The 15,713-nt window shown below is 48.8% G+C and overlaps 2 protein-coding genes across 2 annotated transcripts in view; both read left to right on the forward strand.

Annotated features, from left to right (window-relative positions):
* The first annotated feature begins 1,648 nt into the window (after nucleotides 1-1,648).
* Nucleotides 1,649-2,089, forward strand: HCRT (hypocretin neuropeptide precursor). Its single transcript, XM_063138161.1, has one exon. The coding sequence runs from the start codon at nucleotides 1,649-1,651 to the stop codon at nucleotides 2,087-2,089; it is 441 nt and encodes a 146-aa protein (XP_062994231.1).
* A 6,540-nt stretch (nucleotides 2,090-8,629) lies between these two features.
* The window catches only part of KCNH4 (potassium voltage-gated channel subfamily H member 4), a 67,410-nt gene continuing 60,326 nt past the window's right edge, over nucleotides 8,630-15,713 (forward strand). Inside the window, exon 1 of the mRNA XM_063138587.1 lies at nucleotides 8,630-8,705. Coding sequence (XP_062994657.1) covers nucleotides 8,630-8,705 — 76 coding nt within the window. The remainder of the gene's footprint in view (nucleotides 8,706-15,713) is intronic.

The raw sequence follows: 15,713 nt of genomic DNA on the forward strand, positions 1-15,713 counted from the left end.
GTTGCAATTTTATGGTACCAGGGAGAACATCCCAGGAGACTTAGGATGTTTTGGGTTTCCCCCCTCCAAGGGTGGAGAGCAGGAGTGTTGGCTACCGTAGGCCCAAATTTATTTCCCAGGGCTCTGGGTTTATTCTCCAGATCCCAAAGTGTCAATGAAATGTGTTTTCCCCACCTCTAGCTTAATTTAATTACCATGCACGGGGTAATTTTCCAGATGAACTGCTGCTGGGGAGAGAGGGTTAAAAAAAACCCTCCATGCTGCAATGCCTTCGAAACTTACTGTTTAGAACAAAATCTTCTCATTGGTGCCAATGGGAGGTTTTTCCTAAGCTTAGCTGCCATGCTGGAGGGGATTTCCAGGGGGATAACAGCTAGGGAGGGAAAGGGTTGACCCTCCCTCCCTGTGCACTGCGGCCCCACAAAACCTCACGATCAACTTTGACGTTTGTGACCTGGTATGGGTGTGTATATCCCTATTACTGTCATATATATGAACAGTGTGGATTCAGTTCTCTGACTATGAATCATTGATCTTTAATTCTCGGATATATATTTTTTTAAAAAGATCTTTTATTTTGGAGGACACTTAACCCCCCCCCCCCCAATAAATTTTATGGTACCAGGGAGAACACCATATATTGTCCTAACAATTTCCCAGTCATGTTAATTCCCCCAAATTAATACTACTGTTATTGCAAAATTCTCAGTCCGACAGTATCCACAGATGGGAATAGAATTTTAATTAGGAGAACGCTAATTGAAAACTTGGCACACGAATTCAAATTAAGGCAGTTAATTAAAATAAACAAACACGTGTTTCAATTCATTGGGCCACCCTCGGCTCTGGCACGGTTGTGTTACGTCCCTTTTGCGGAGTGTGTTGTGAAGATGCCTCTGGCTACAAAGCAGCAGCGCGGAACCTCTTCCAGCCCGAGGGCCGATTTTCATTTCAGGGTAGCTCTTGGGGGCCACATTCCAAAGCCAGAGGGCCAAACACACCCAAAATACTTGCATATTTTAGCCTACAGCTCTTACTGCCAGCAATTAAGCCTTAGGACAGACATTTCAACCTTTTTTTAGAATGCGGAAATTGAGATTTCTAGTGCTGCTACTAAGCACTTCAGGCGTCTTGGGCGATGGTATTATTACACTAATTAGGCAAATGGGACTCCCTTTTTTTGCTGGAACTGTGAACACCCTAATTGCCTCAGTTTCTCGGCTGCTTTCACTCTGAGATGCAGCGGAAGGATTCTCTAAATTGCCATGGAACAGACTGGAACAGCTTCAATGCAAGCTGCCTGCTTGGTGATTTGAACTTGTCAAACTGTTCAGCTGTGGACCCTAAATGATGTGAACATCCTAAGATTTATTTATGTATTTATATGAACTATTTATTTTGCACCTACGTCCTGTTGATCGTGCACACCGTTTCTCCCCAAATCCAGCAGTTTGGTTGCAATAAAACTCATACAAACAAAACAAAACGAAGCAAAAAGAATGTGGGAAAACGGCACAAAAGCCGGGAAACCATTCAGGGATCGGTGGCTGGGAGAAAGGGGGCCAGGCCAAGAGAAGGGGAAGTGGCTCTTTGGGGAACCCTGGGAGGTTGGTGACTCAGTGGATGACTCAGCTGATGACTCGGCGTTATGTCCCTGCAGGCCCAGAGAGCCGCTCTACTGTTCTTCTTGCTGTGCTCCTTCGCCGTGGCCAAGCAAGCCGTGCCGGAGTGTTGCCGCCAAAAGAGCTGCTCGTGCCGCATTTTCGATCTGCTGCACGGGATGGGCAACCACGCTGCCGGCATCCTGACTGTCGGCAAGCGCAGCAGCGCCCCGTCCGCCACGGCCTTCCGGAGCCGGCTCTACCGCCTCTTGCACAGCTCGGATAACCAGGCCGCTGGGATCCTCACCATGGGCAAGAGGGCGGGCGAGGGGGCCTTGGAGCACGAGGAGCATGTCTCCAGCAGCACCCAGGTGACGCCGGCGCCGTATACTGTTGGGCCCGGTCTAGCCAGGGGCTGCCCGACACCCCTGGAAAAGGACTTGCCGTCCAGCTCAAAGTCTGGTGCTGCTGCAGATACCATTTACTGAGCAGAGAAAACATGTCAAAGAGTTCACGTGACCCCTGTGCTTTCTGCCATCACTGCTGTTGGCTGTCATTGAAACACCAGCCAGGGGCCGGGGGCTGCAGTTGAGGTAGCAGCGGTGTGTTCCCTCCCCTTGTGTAAATAGCTCTTTTCAGATGTCTGTCATCTCATTCTCTTCTGGTCTTCCCCAAATAAAGCCAGCTATCATGTTTCATAGCCATCCTGTCAGTGTCTGTGCGAGATATGCTGTTTGCATGAAGAACCTACGAATTCCGTTTCTAGAACAAACCAAGGACCATCTAGTCCAGTTTCCTAAATGCCCCCAAGAAGCAAACAGGACATGACAAACACAGCTGTCCCCAGCCTCTGATCCTCAAAGGTAAACTGCCTCTGCACAGGGAGGCTCAATTTTGTTATCATGGCCAATATACATTTTACATTTTCCCTTAAAATGCAAGACCAGCCCGCATCCTTCCAGATTTGTATTCACATTCTGGTTGCCAGCTTCCCCTCCTTCCAGACATCTTGGACTACAATGCTCATCATTCCTAGCAAGCATGGGTGGGGATGATGGAGATAGTAGTCCGACACATCTGGAGAGTGCTGTGTTGGGGAAGTCCGGGTGCTTAAATAGTCTGATTTGGTATAAGGCAGCTTCCCATGTTACTATGCTCTTAAGACAAGGAATCATGAAACCCCACCAGCCTTCTAAACCAGTAGCTAAGGATACCATTACAAAAGATCACCCCCCCGAAACTCCCTGTAATTCTGGGGTGGGACACCTCTGTCATCCTGAGGGCCAAACTCCAATTTATTTATTTATTTATTTATTTATTGCATTTCTATACCGCCCAATAGCTGAAGTTCTCTGGGCGGTTTACAAAATTAAGACAATTCAAGTATAAAACAACAGTATAAAACCATAATATAAAATACAATATAAAAGCACAACCAAGATAAAAACAGCAGCAATGCAAAAATACAAATTTAAAACACCAAGTTCAAATTAATTTATAGACTGTTAAAATATTGGGAGAATAAAAAGGTCTTCGCCTGCTGTCTAAAAGCATATAATGTAGGTGCCAAGCGAACCTCCTTAGGGAGCTCATTCCACAGCCGGGGTGCCGCAGCAGAGAAGGCCCTCCTCCTGGTAGCCATCTGCCTCACTTCCTTTGGCAGGGGCTCATGGAGAAGGACCCCTGAGGATGACCTTAGGGTCTGGGCAGGTACATATGGGAGGAGGCGTTCCTTCAGATAGCCTGGCACCAAGCCGTTTAGGGCTTTAAATGTTAATACCAGCACTTTACATCAGGCCCAGACCTGGACTGGCAGCCAATGAAGCTGGAAAAGGACTGGCATGATGTGGTCTCGTCAGCCAGTCCCTGTTAGTAAACAGGCTGCCCTGTTTTATACCAGGGAACATACTCTAGTGGAGGGCGGGGCCAAAGGCAAGAGGAGCAGGGCCACAAATATTAAAATTACCAGCCCATTTTAGCTTGATGCTACTATGTTCTGTAACTGCCGTAAACCTTCGAAGAGGCATTTCAATCTTCTAGAATGGGGAGAAAAACCATAGAGAAGCTGGGAAACCATGAAACAGTCAGTGACTGGAGGAAAGGAGGGGTGCCAAGGGAAGGGGTGCGTACGTGGCCATCCGTGGAATCCCAGAGCGCTGGACTGGAACCCCGGGAGGGCTGGATTTGGCCTCCAGGCTTAAAGTTCTCCTCTCCAGCTGTAATTCAAGCAGGGCCCACCCCCCCCCACCCCACCCCCCAGCAAAATCGGCTTCGCTCAGCGATTCACTCCCAAGCCAACCAAGACTGAGGCAGAGGGCTTCAGAACTCCTTCCTCTCCAGTCATGTGAACAGAACACGAGCCCTTCGTTTAGGTAGGGTGACCATACGAAAAGGAGGACAGGGCTCCTGTATCTTTAACAGTAATGTAGAAAAGGGAATTGCAACAGGTGTCAATTGAAGTGGGTGAAATTCCCTCTTCATCACAACAGTTAAAGCTACACTAGCTATAGTAGAGTGGCCAGATACAAAAGAGGGCAGGGCTTCTGCAGCTTTAACTGTGTTGATGAAGAGAGAATTTCACCCTCTTCAATTGACACCTTCTGAAATTCCCTTTTCTACCTTACAGTTAAAGATACAGGAGCCCTGTCCTCCTTTTCATAGGGTCACCCTAGCCTTAATGGCCCGTTCAACACCAAGCCAGCCCAAAATACTTTGCATTAGGACAGGGAACTCTAGGTTGTTGCTGGGGAAATTCATCCCCACTACTGTGAGGACTGCAGCTAAATTCAGAAGAAACAGGGAATTCTGAGCAGGGTGGCAGCTGAAGAGTCCTAGCTATTCTAACAACGATGTTGACGTGCCGGTGCTGCATCGCTGTGAGGCCTGGCTCCACTACACCACTGTTTGCAAGTATGAGCGTATTTAAGCTGGGCTCCAAATGAGTCGCCTACCATTCTGTAAGACAGTCAGCAACATACGGCCTGATGGAACTATCAGGCAAAAAGTTTCCAACTAAGACGCCTATATTCTCAGCGGTTGCACAGCTGCCCCAAACTGGTAAGTTTCCCCCCCTTTCACTTTCTGACTCGGACTTGACATGTCTGCCAAAGTTTTTTTTTTTTTTGCTGGGGGCACAGCCTTGTTTTTTTAAAGCAGCCCTCCGTTTTAATCACCTTGGCTGCTGTGTGCCCTGGTAGGCCAGAAGCAAGAGCCCGTCTTCAACTACCTATCTATTAAACAGATGTTTCCTCCATCCATCCATCACTGTCTTGCCAGGGGTTGCGGCTACATGGATCCATCGCTGTTTGGGCAACTTCATTGGCCTGGCATTGGTCGGCCGCCAGAGGGCAGCGTTGGCAAACGAAGCTGGAAGCTCCGGCTGCATGAAATCTCTTTGTGTGGGTGATTCTTTTGTGTGTGGTTGTTAAGGCGTCAACTCCAGAAAAAGAAAAAGAAAAAGTGTTCAGATTCTCTGCTTGCCTGATCATGATCTGGAATGTGTTACCCCAACAATGTAGGGGCTCTGTTAACAATGAAAATTACTTTGCACATGCTCAGAGATACTCTCTTCATTATTGCTCTTCTTCACTGGGCTGGCACAAATTAAGCCACGTACGTATCTAAATTACCCTACGTAGAATTCTTCTCTTCCTCCCTCCCACCCCGACTATGCTCACTCTCGCAAACTAAGTTTATTCATTTATATATATTTATTTAAGCATTTTTATGCCGCCATTCAGCCAAAAAAGGCTCTCACGGCAGCTTACAAAAGTATTTCTTGACAGTCCCTGGCCACAGGCTTACAATCTAAAAGACATGACACAAAAGGAAAGGGGATTGGGAGGGAGGAAGAAAGTTGCCGATTTTTAAAAGGAGACATGCTGGGGTTCAATCCTGCTTGAAAGCCGCTCCCTCTACCCTAGGCATACGGCACCAAACTCCTGAGTCCAGTAGGACTAGAACTTCATTACACTATGGCAGAAGTGTGTGCAGCCCTCAGCCTAATTTCATGCAGTTGGTTTTTTTTGGGGGGGGAGGGTGGCTAAACAGAGGGAGTAAAAGAAAGGTGGGGAGAGAAAGCCTTCTTTAAGCAATCAATTCAGATGTCTGGCGGGAGGGGAGCAAAAAAGGGGGTGCAATGGAAGGAATAGGAGGTGGGGTAAAATGCCATTTGCAAGTGACTAGTTCAGGTCCCTGGCAAGAATGATCATTTCCTCCCTGGCAGCCTGCTAGGTGGAGAGAGAGAGAGAGAGAGAGAGAGAGAGAGAGAGAGAGAGAGAGAGAGAGAAGGGGTGGCCCCACCCATTTGATTACCCACTAAGGGAATGGAGTTTCCAAGGGGGAGTGGAATTCCCCACTGCTGGACAATAAGGGGAAAGGATTCTGCTCATGTTCAGAGGTACTCTCATCTCCATACTTCATGGATAAGCCCCATAATAAGAGCTGGGCCATATCTCAACTGAGGTCCAGATTCATCATAGGCTTAGAACACCCGTAGGTCTGCTCCTGTCACATTCCCCTCAAAGCCCACCTCTGCTTTGCCTCCTGACACCATTGTGGTCAACATTTAAAATGGAATCCTCTTGGACAAGTGAGACGTGCTTCATCTCCCATCCTATGATTGATTTCTCTTTGAGCATTTGAAACAAGTGCCTCCAAATGGATCCCTGGCTCACAGCACACACTGAACTCTGCATGTGGTCAAAAGCACTGTCTTTCTTCCATATTGTAGCCGCTGGGCTGAGTTCTGGCACTGAAAACAGGTTTCTAGGGCAAGGATTTCACACCTGGCATCTACAACGTGCAGACAGACAAAACCTACCCGAAGCAGAATGAAGGCTGAGTGAGCATTTCTGCAGTACTGGATTTGAACTCAGAACATCCTTCTGTGGTCCAACCCTGCAATGATAGGAAGCTGGTTTTCCCCCCAGGCTAACTGTGGAAGGCCAGGGAGAAAGCCCAGCATGAACGGGCATCTTGATCGGTCTGCTTTCATCGTGGCCTGGCACTGGGCAGGGATTGGACTGGAGAAGAGAATAACAGAGCTGGATGGCATGGCAACAAAAGACCATCTATTCTATTTCAACTGTTTCAAGCGTTTTGGGGTGGGGGTAGGGAGGGAGTTTGTTTTGTAAGGCAGGGGGGCAAAATTCGTAGCCAAGTTCAAAGGCCTGTGTACACATTTAAATTGCAAGAAGCAGTGGGTTGTAGAAGCACATTTGTTCTGCCTGTTTCCCGATTAATTTCTTAATAAATTAATTTCATAATTTAAAAAATCACATGGAGCCCAAAACATGGCAGGGGAAGGGGGTTGCAACTCTCCCTAAAGCAGCCTTCCTCAACCTGGGGCGCTCCAGATGTGTTGGACTACAACTCCCAGAATGCCCCAGCCATTCTGGGAGTTGTAGTCCAACGCATCTGGAGCGCCCCAGGTTGAGGAAGGCTGCCCTAAAGGGTGCCCCACGCTCCAAAGTGTGCACCACCACTCTCCATCAGTCTGCACCATCAGCACCACCTGGGTGCTGTTGAACGTTCTTTGCCACTTTTCCAATGTCTCTGAGAATTCTGGGGTGCCTCAATTCACACAGGGAGTGGGCCCTTTCAATTTTGCCTCTCCAGGCAGCTTCCTTTTCTATAGCCGTGTGGCCATGCACACCAATCCACAGTGTGTGCGCCACAAGCAAAGACTGCAGGTGCCCTTCCCAGAAGAACTAGCGGCGCTGATAAGGATGTCTCCAGCAAGCGAGCAAAGCTGCACACAGTCCTGCGGGGGAAGTGACAAACGGGAAGGGAAAGGAAATGATTGGTCCAGTTTAGCAGGAATAGAAGCACATGAATACAATCCCAGAAGGGTTATGGTAAAACCAAAAACCTTAAAAGCTAACAGACTCTGTCAGGCACATCTTAGGGCCAGATATCTGAAGGAAGACATGTGGCTCCCATGTTAATCTCTTCATTGGTTGTCTTTGGAGGCTCTCCTCCAGGTGCCCGGTAAAGGCTGGTGAAGACCAGAAAGAGAGAGAGACTTCTTTGTGGTGGCACCCTGTTTTCCCCAACTATCCCCTGGAGAGCCCTTCCTGGCACTGGCTGCTGGAGGAGGCTGATGACTCCCATTTCGGTGGGGCTGTGAATCCTTTCTGGGTTTCCGTCAGAACCAGCCAGAATTCTAAAGGATCTATCCAAGGTTCTGAACCTATTTGGAGGGCTAGAGTTTAGCACCTTGGATAGCTCCTGTAGAGTTCTGACTAGTTCTGACTGAAACCCAGAATGGATTCACAGCCCCACCAAAACTGGAACCTCTAGTCTCCCCTATTGCCACCAGTCTCTTTTGGGCAGCAAGCAACTTATTCTCCCAGGCTTTTAACAGTGCAATCCTATTCCTCCCTACCTAGAAGGAAGTCCCACTGAGTAAAATCAAGTGGGTCTTACGCCCGGGCAAGTGGGCATAGGACTGCAGGCTTAATGCGTTCTTTTTCTTCTCCTTAAAATATACTGTTCGCTCTCTGTTATTTATATATCTACTTGTTTGCGCAAAGTGCCCTCGCCGGCTATCCGAGGAAGCGCAGAGGCTGCTGACGTCCTGCGTGTGCGAGGGCGTGGGCCCCTCGCCCCGGCTCCCTCCGGGTCCCCCGCACAAGACGCGTGCGGGTTCGCACACACACACACACACACCCCGAAGAGCGCGTCGGGCGCCCTTCGGGCGGCGAAACCTGGGCGGGATCCCTCCGGATCCCTCCTCTCCGCTCCCCGCCGCCTCCCGCCAGCCGCTCATTGCTAATTGCACGGCTGGGATTAGCAGGGAGCGAAATGCGAGCCGGGCGCGAGGGAGACTCTCCGGCGCTGCCTCGCCCCGCCGTCCGCCTCGCCCCAGCCCCGGCCGGGATGCCGCGCAGCCCGCGGCCTGACCCGCTCCGCGGCGCCGCCTAGACTCCCGCCCCGAGCCCCCAGGCGCGCAGCCTCCTCCCCGCGGGGGCGGTCGGGGGGGGCGGACGGGGGGCGCCGATGGTAGTGCCGCCGCCGCCGCCGCCATGCCGGTGATGAAAGGCTTGCTGGCGCCGCAGAACACCTTCCTGGACAACATCGCCAACAGGTTCGATGGGACACGTAAGTCGCCTCTGGGACCCCACCTGGGGGCGGGGGGGGGCGATGGGGAGTTGGGTGTCTTGGCCCGGGGGGGGGCTGAAGAAGAGTGCCTCCCCCCCCCCCGGTTCACTGATGAACGCGGGAAAGTCATGGAAGACTTTGGAAGACCTGCCACGTTTTCATACTGTTTGTTTTAGGCTTTTTCATGGCTTTAATTTTTGTGAAGCGCCCAGGGAGCTTCGGCTATTGGGCGGTATAGAAATGCAATAAAGGAAGAAAGGAAGAAGGCGAATCCTGCCGTTGCTCGCTCACAGCCAAAGCGCCCGCTCTCTGCCCTCCGTGCTAAAGTTAAAACTCCACCTGGGAGGGGAGCGCCGCGACGCCCTGGGGATGGGCGCTTCGGCTCGGCGTGAGTTGGAACGGGCTGGAGGACGACATTGGGAATTGGGAGGGGGGGGTTGTCACATTGATATGCCCTCTTCCCCCTTCCCGTCCGTCTTACCTCCCTTTCAACGCCGGGGAAGTGTCCTAAATCACGGGCCGGGGGTGGGGTGGAGGTAGGGAGATCCCGCGTGGGAAAAGGGGGGGACAGTGAAGATGCGTGATATCTGCTCCAAGTCCAGAACAATCATGTGAACACCACCCCCATCCCTGCCTCCCACCCTAAAAGTTCTGGGGAGGGGGGCAGTTTATCTGGTTTGCAGGCCCTTTAAAGACGTTTTTTTGAAAAAAACAAAAAAATTATTTGTTTGTAATAATAATAATAATAATAATAATAATAATAATAATAATAATAATAATAATAATAAGGGGGCAGAGAAAATTTAGGTGGGGGCAGCCCCCCACACCCCGGCTACAGGCCTGCTGCCTACACACCCACCCCGAGGCTCCGGTTCTCTCTCCCTCCCTCCCTCCCTCTGCCCCCCACACCCCGCCTTCCCATCCTTGGAGTTAACAAAGAGTCTAGAGAAAACGAGAGACGCTCTTTGTGTTTCTGCGAGCAGCAGCAGCAACCACCGATATCGAGGTTGGGGGGTGGGGTGGGGTGGGGGTGAATCTGATCCCCGTCGTTTCTCCTGCGCCCATCGCCCACTCAATATCTTTGGGGACGAAAGCCCCTGCTTGTGGCCATTCTTTTCTTGGAAACACCCCCCCCCCCGCTCTTTTGATGTTGAGATGCGCCACCGACTTTGATCTTTCTGCTGATGCGTAGTGAGTTCAGAAGTAAGGCGGAAGCGGGAATGGGTCGGATTTATCCCATGCACGTCCTGGTCCAGCTGTGTTTGTGTGCACAGGTGAAAAGGGGCTGGCCTGGGCTAGGAGCCTTTGATCAACCACCTCGCTCCTACAAAGGTTCAGTCGAGGACCCTCAGCTCAGTAAGTTTAGACTCTGGGCTTTATGGTCTTCATGGGCACATGGGAGGCAGTGGCGCCTGGTGGCTCCGATTTCGGTGGGGCTGTGAATCCATTCTGGGCTTCAGCCAGAACTCTAAAGGTGCTGAATCCTACCTCCAAAACAGGCTCAGCACCCTGGAAAGCTCCTTTAGAGCTCTGGCTGGTGCTGACCGAAAGCCTGGGTGGACGCACAGCCCCACAGAAATTGGACCCATTCAGCCTCCACTGGGCGGGCGAGCCCACTGGACTACTCCACTTGCTTCCAAAGGTGGTAAGCCAGCCCAGTTGCCTCCCCCATTGGGCTGAGTGGGGCCCTGGACCTCTGCCCCAGAGTCCTGCCCCATGGTGCTGTTCTTTGGAATACCAGCTCAGCCCTAGAACAGCATGCAGTGGTGGTGGGTTGCCCTCCCCATAGACATGCATGCATCCACACCTATGCATGTACGCATGCAAACACACAGGTTGGGATCGCTAAATGCAATTGCTGGAAACCCACGTTTTGAAGTAAGTGAAGTAATGCATGTTTACTGCCATTGCCCGGTGATCCCAGCTTCTTCAGGATCTATTATGCCGAGAAAGAGGGTGTTCAAGGAATAGGGCCTTTGTCACACCCTCCCCCAGCTCTATTGGACTCCAACAGCCTGCCCCATAGCTGTTCGGTGTAGTGTCAGAATGCAATTGAGCTAGAGAAGACGGTGTATGGGGAGATTTATCCCTGCCTGCCCTCTTCTCCAGCACAATGGCACCACCTTTGCACAGGAGGGGGAAGTAGGGGGCACCTTGAGTACCTGTGTTGGGCAAAACAGCTGTCCTCCTAGGGCCACATGTGGCCCATGGCCTGGAGGCTGCTTACCTGTGCCCTAGGACATGCGAAACAGTAATATAAGGAGTGTTTCTGAACATGTGCAGGGGGCTTTCCCTCCCTAATATATAATCACGGTAAGATTCCTCACCCATGTGGAATTAAAGATTACCTTTGTTATCCTGGGCTTCCTTTTCCTCCCTCCCCTTCCCTTCCTTCACTGTTTCCCTAGTACTGAAATTGTAGGTTGTAAGCTCCTTGGGGCAGGGGCCTACCTTTTTATTTTTTAATTTTTGTTTCTTATAAAACACCGTGCGTATTGATGAAGAAACAACAGCAGTAACCATAATGAGGAAGAGGCAAATAAGGGCCCATCACTTGTTTTAGAAACGTTTGAAACTGGCTGACACAGTGTAAAACTGTGCCTTGGAGAATCTTTTGCGCCCTGAATTCTTAGGGGCAAGGTGAGGCAGCTGTGTTGGGTTGTGGGGACTGAGTATCATTAAGGTCATCTGCCTGCCTCCCCTGAACTCTGCCAGGGAATCCTGTGAAAACCCCACTGAGCAAGAGCTGCCCTACCAGTGGTGCAGTTAGGTAATTCTAGACTCTGGACTTAAGGGTCGTGTGGGTCATTGTACTTTAGATGGTAATGTGTATTGCAATTCACTTATTTCTAAGTGTAGTAAGCCAGCTCTGCTTTGTTTAAGGGCTCTCTTGCTCATATTCCTGAGAGGGACCCTAAATTCCTGCCCTAACAATACCACTGTGCACAATCCCTGTTCACTTGGATGAGGTTCTCCTTGTGCAATGCCCAGTATTGATTTTCTTTCTTTCTTTCTTTCTTTCTTTCTTTCTTGCATTCATTTTTATCCCCACCCCCTCTTTTAGGCCCTTTCTACACCTAAGGGTTCTCCCAGGAAAATGGAGCCATCGTCTCCGCCTGCTCCTGGGATCCCCTGTGTGTCATTTGGATGCACAGGGATCATCCAGGGACAATCCGGGGGGGGGGGGGAAGGCAGGTGTAGAAATGGCCATATTCTCACAACAATCCTGTGTGGCAGATTAGGCTGAAAGAGAGTCACTGCCCAGGTCACCCCGTGAGCATCATGGCTACATAGGAGCCATCTGGAATTTGGGGCAGATGCTCAGGAACCCACTTAGTAGAATGAGTAGGAGGGGACCTGAAATGCAACAAGTTTGCCTTAACATATTTTGAAGCAGGTGGAGTAATACACTTCACCAACTTAAAAATGTGTAGGGTTGGGTGGAGTGGAGTGGAGTGGGGTTGGGCATGGGCTTAGACCACAACACCCAGAATTTAAAACTACCAAATTATTGAACTGTATGGCTGAGGGGGGACTTGAACCCTGGTCTCTCCAGTTCTAGTCTGTCACTCTAACCACTACACCATTCTAACTCTCAGGAGAAGTTAGCTGGGAGAACTTCCCAAAGATCCAGGATTGTGACTAAAAGACAGAGCTGTGCACTAAGAAGCCCCTGATTCAAATCTTACCTCTGCCTTAAAAATATTAGGTAGCCTGTTAGGCAGAGCATTGCTCTCCTTCAGACCTACACACACCAGCATCTGCAGTAGGGTGATTAAAATACTAACCTACCTTATAGGACTGTTGTAAAAATTAAGAGGAGCACCTGTTCACTTCAACAAGGATCCAATAAATGTCTTTATTCCCTATGAATTTTGTCCAGGAGATCATTAACTGCTAATGTGCCTTGGACTGGCTTTCACCAGTCTCAATTGAGCATTCAGGACAAATGTCTTCAACGAACGAATGAATGAACGACCACTTCCAAATGGAGGTATTTCCATTGCAACCCAGTCCTGCTTCCTTTTCCTTTTGGACTGTAAATCTATACCTGCTTACCTGGGAGTAAGCCCTACTGAATTCAGCAGGACTTGCTTCTAAGTAGATATGTAGAGGATTGCACTGTAAAAGTTACTGGGTTATAGGAAGCTGAAGTAAATTACTAGTTTCTGGTTCCTTATCCTCATGAGAAAGTTCAAAACAGAACTGAATGAGCAGTCTCAACAAGGAACTGATATTTATATGCTGCTGCATCCAAAAATAAGCTTTGGGATGTGCCATATCTTATATATCACCAGGGGACTGTCCCCTTTGAAATGGGAGTGAATAACATAATTTAATCTTGTTTGATGAAGGGCAGGGTGGAGTTGTTCATTTTAAAATGCCCTTTCATTACACACCATGCACATATTCTTTAGACCATCAGTCCTTCGCAAAAAGATTTGTGCCTGGAGTTGAAGTCTAGAATGTGTTTTCAATCAAATCCAGGGATCAGTGTCTCACTCCCAGTAAGAAGCAATTTGGAATGTCAGGGCACCATTTTTCAACATATGGAGCCAAAAAAATGGAGTGCTCCTGAACATGTGAGAAGAGCATCTCCCCTACTTTCAAACAACCACAGCACACACAGAGCCTCATGTGTGGGATTAAGGGACAGGCCATTTAGGCCATTATGTATCTCCGCATTTTCACCCAGTCAGAGAAATGATGCAACAACAAACAGCACCTCTGCCTATGTGCAGAGTTCTTTTTCATTCTTACTAATGAGAAGAAAACAACAACACACGGCTTGTTCTGTTATACGTAGGAGATAATAGGATGAGTTTCTAGGGAGGGTTGAGTCCCTGGTACCAATGGTTGATTTTTTTAAAAAAAAAAATGTGAAAAGCAGGAGAGGTGCTGGGTTCAAGCCTATCTGGTGTGAAAGCACTACTTCCTAATTCCTGGTGTGGTTGGGTGGGGGAGGCTGTGTTATTTGAAATGCACTCTGTGTGTGCTGGAAGTGCTCTTTTATTGTTAATTCGCGCATTATCTTTGCCCTGGCATCTGGCATAGGCTCTGGTTCAAACAACTCAGTCTGATCTCTCTCTCCCTCCCCCTTTTTACCACCTGTTTTGCTCTGCTAGGAAAAGGGTACATGGATGGGGAAGAAAGGTGTAGTAATCATGTTGTGTGTTGTTTTAAAAAATCACACAACAAAAATGCCATATTGCGGCTTGAGGATTTTCCCTTAAGAGGATTCCAGGGTGGGGGTGAGGATTTAAATACTTCCAGAAAGATCAATGAAAACTAATTTGGCATTTTCCTTTGGGAGACGTCCGGGAAAAGCTTTCATAATGAACAGTGTCATTCCCCCCTCCCCTTTTCCACTGCCATTCTTCCCTTATTCCTCAAGGGAGCCAGAACGATATGGTACAAATATCTTAAGAGAGACGTTCCTCCTGAACTTTGGAGGAAGGGGGTGCCTTCTAACTGGATTAAATTCAGTATCATGCACCCAGAGCTGGGGACAGGCTCTTTGTCTGGATTTAAGGGTGTCTTTTATTTATAGGAGGGGACCGTATTTGTGGTTTCTTTGGTTATCAAGAGGGATTTTTGCACTCAGACACACCCCAGAGGAGTCCAGGTTATCCTCCATTAAGGTTGTATCCAATGTTAGCACAGACCCATTGAAATGAATGGAACCGGAGTTAGACTAACATTGGATCAAATCCACAGCAATTAAGGCCTTAGTTCAGCACCTTGGACAGCTTTCAAACTCAACGTAACTGGCTTTGCTTGGGACTTCTTACATGCTTGACATAAGAAAGGTACCAAATCTTTAGTACAGTCCAATACACTTTTCAGATCATAAGTGTTTACTCCAGACAGCTGGTTAAACTGAGGCCAAGGGTCAGCATTGATAAATGAGGAGTTCCAAGGTCCTAGCTTCTTTAGAAAACACATTCTTCCTGTCTTGAAGTTTCTTAGCCCCAAACCTAAGAATTATGTGAGTTTAATGATACTCACCGCCAATAGATAGGACTCTGCACATGCTCAAGGCTAGCTAACTTACACTCCATTCTCTTGGGTAAATAGATTCAGAGGCAGGTGGGAATGACAGGTCAAAAATAGATCAGAGCCCATGCAAACCTGCTTCAAAAAGCAGCACTCCCAGGCTTTGGAACATAGAAATCAGTAATCAAGAGTGCCTCTGAGCATGTACAGAATGTATTATGTAACCACAACTAATCCCTACACATCTGAGCATAGGCGGTAGGACTTCTAGGACAGCAGTGCAGGGCAGAGCTAGTCAAAGTTAGTTTTGGAAACAAGCATGACTTTGGAGTTTGGGAATGAGGGTTCCTGGCTTCCCTTCCAGAAGGGGACTGGAACATAGTGGGTTAGAACATGAACAGTGGATAATGAGGACTCCCTCACAGTTTTCCTCAATGCTTGTGCAATCAGTGATGTCCAGTGGTTACAGCAGAGGTGCTGGAAGTCAGGGCCCTGGAGTTCCCTCTTTGGCTCTAATCAGGGAACCCTTTTATGGATCATGCTTGACTGCAGCATGTTACAGGAGGCTTTTAACTAGGAGATTAACATCAAATCTACAGAGCCACGATTCCCCCATTGCTTGCAAAGCTCATTCATCCTTTGGCTCAATTGCTTTGGATTTTCAATTCACATCCTTCATTGCCTCCCACATGAATGGCTGCTGTTGGGATTATCTCCATCACAGCAACCTTATGTCCTCCTGTCCAATCCTGTTTTGGAGACTGGCTGCCTGAAGCTCTGAGCCCTGTTCTTGGCAGGCTCTGTCTACCTTAGGTAGTTTAGTAGATGGTAGCAGTTGCAACCATGTGAGTCTTAAAGAGGAGGATATGCAAAGGAGGTAAAATGAAGTCCCTTAATGGAAATATCTAGGTTGTATAAAAGTGTGCAAGCCTCCAAGTTTCACAGAACTCTTCATTTCTCAGAGAAACATAATGGAATCATGGGAGTGTAGACATACGGCAAGGGAGGAGA

This window comes from Elgaria multicarinata, chromosome 11 (assembly GCF_023053635.1).
Source record: "Elgaria multicarinata webbii isolate HBS135686 ecotype San Diego chromosome 11, rElgMul1.1.pri, whole genome shotgun sequence".
NCBI classification, from domain to species: Eukaryota; Metazoa; Chordata; class Lepidosauria; order Squamata; family Anguidae; genus Elgaria; species Elgaria multicarinata.

Bases quoted from the DNA above. Each gene is read 5' to 3' on its own strand.
- HCRT (XM_063138161.1), top strand. From the start codon at position 1,649: ATGTCCCTGCAGGCCCAGAGAGCCGCTCTACTGTTCTTCTTGCTGTGC.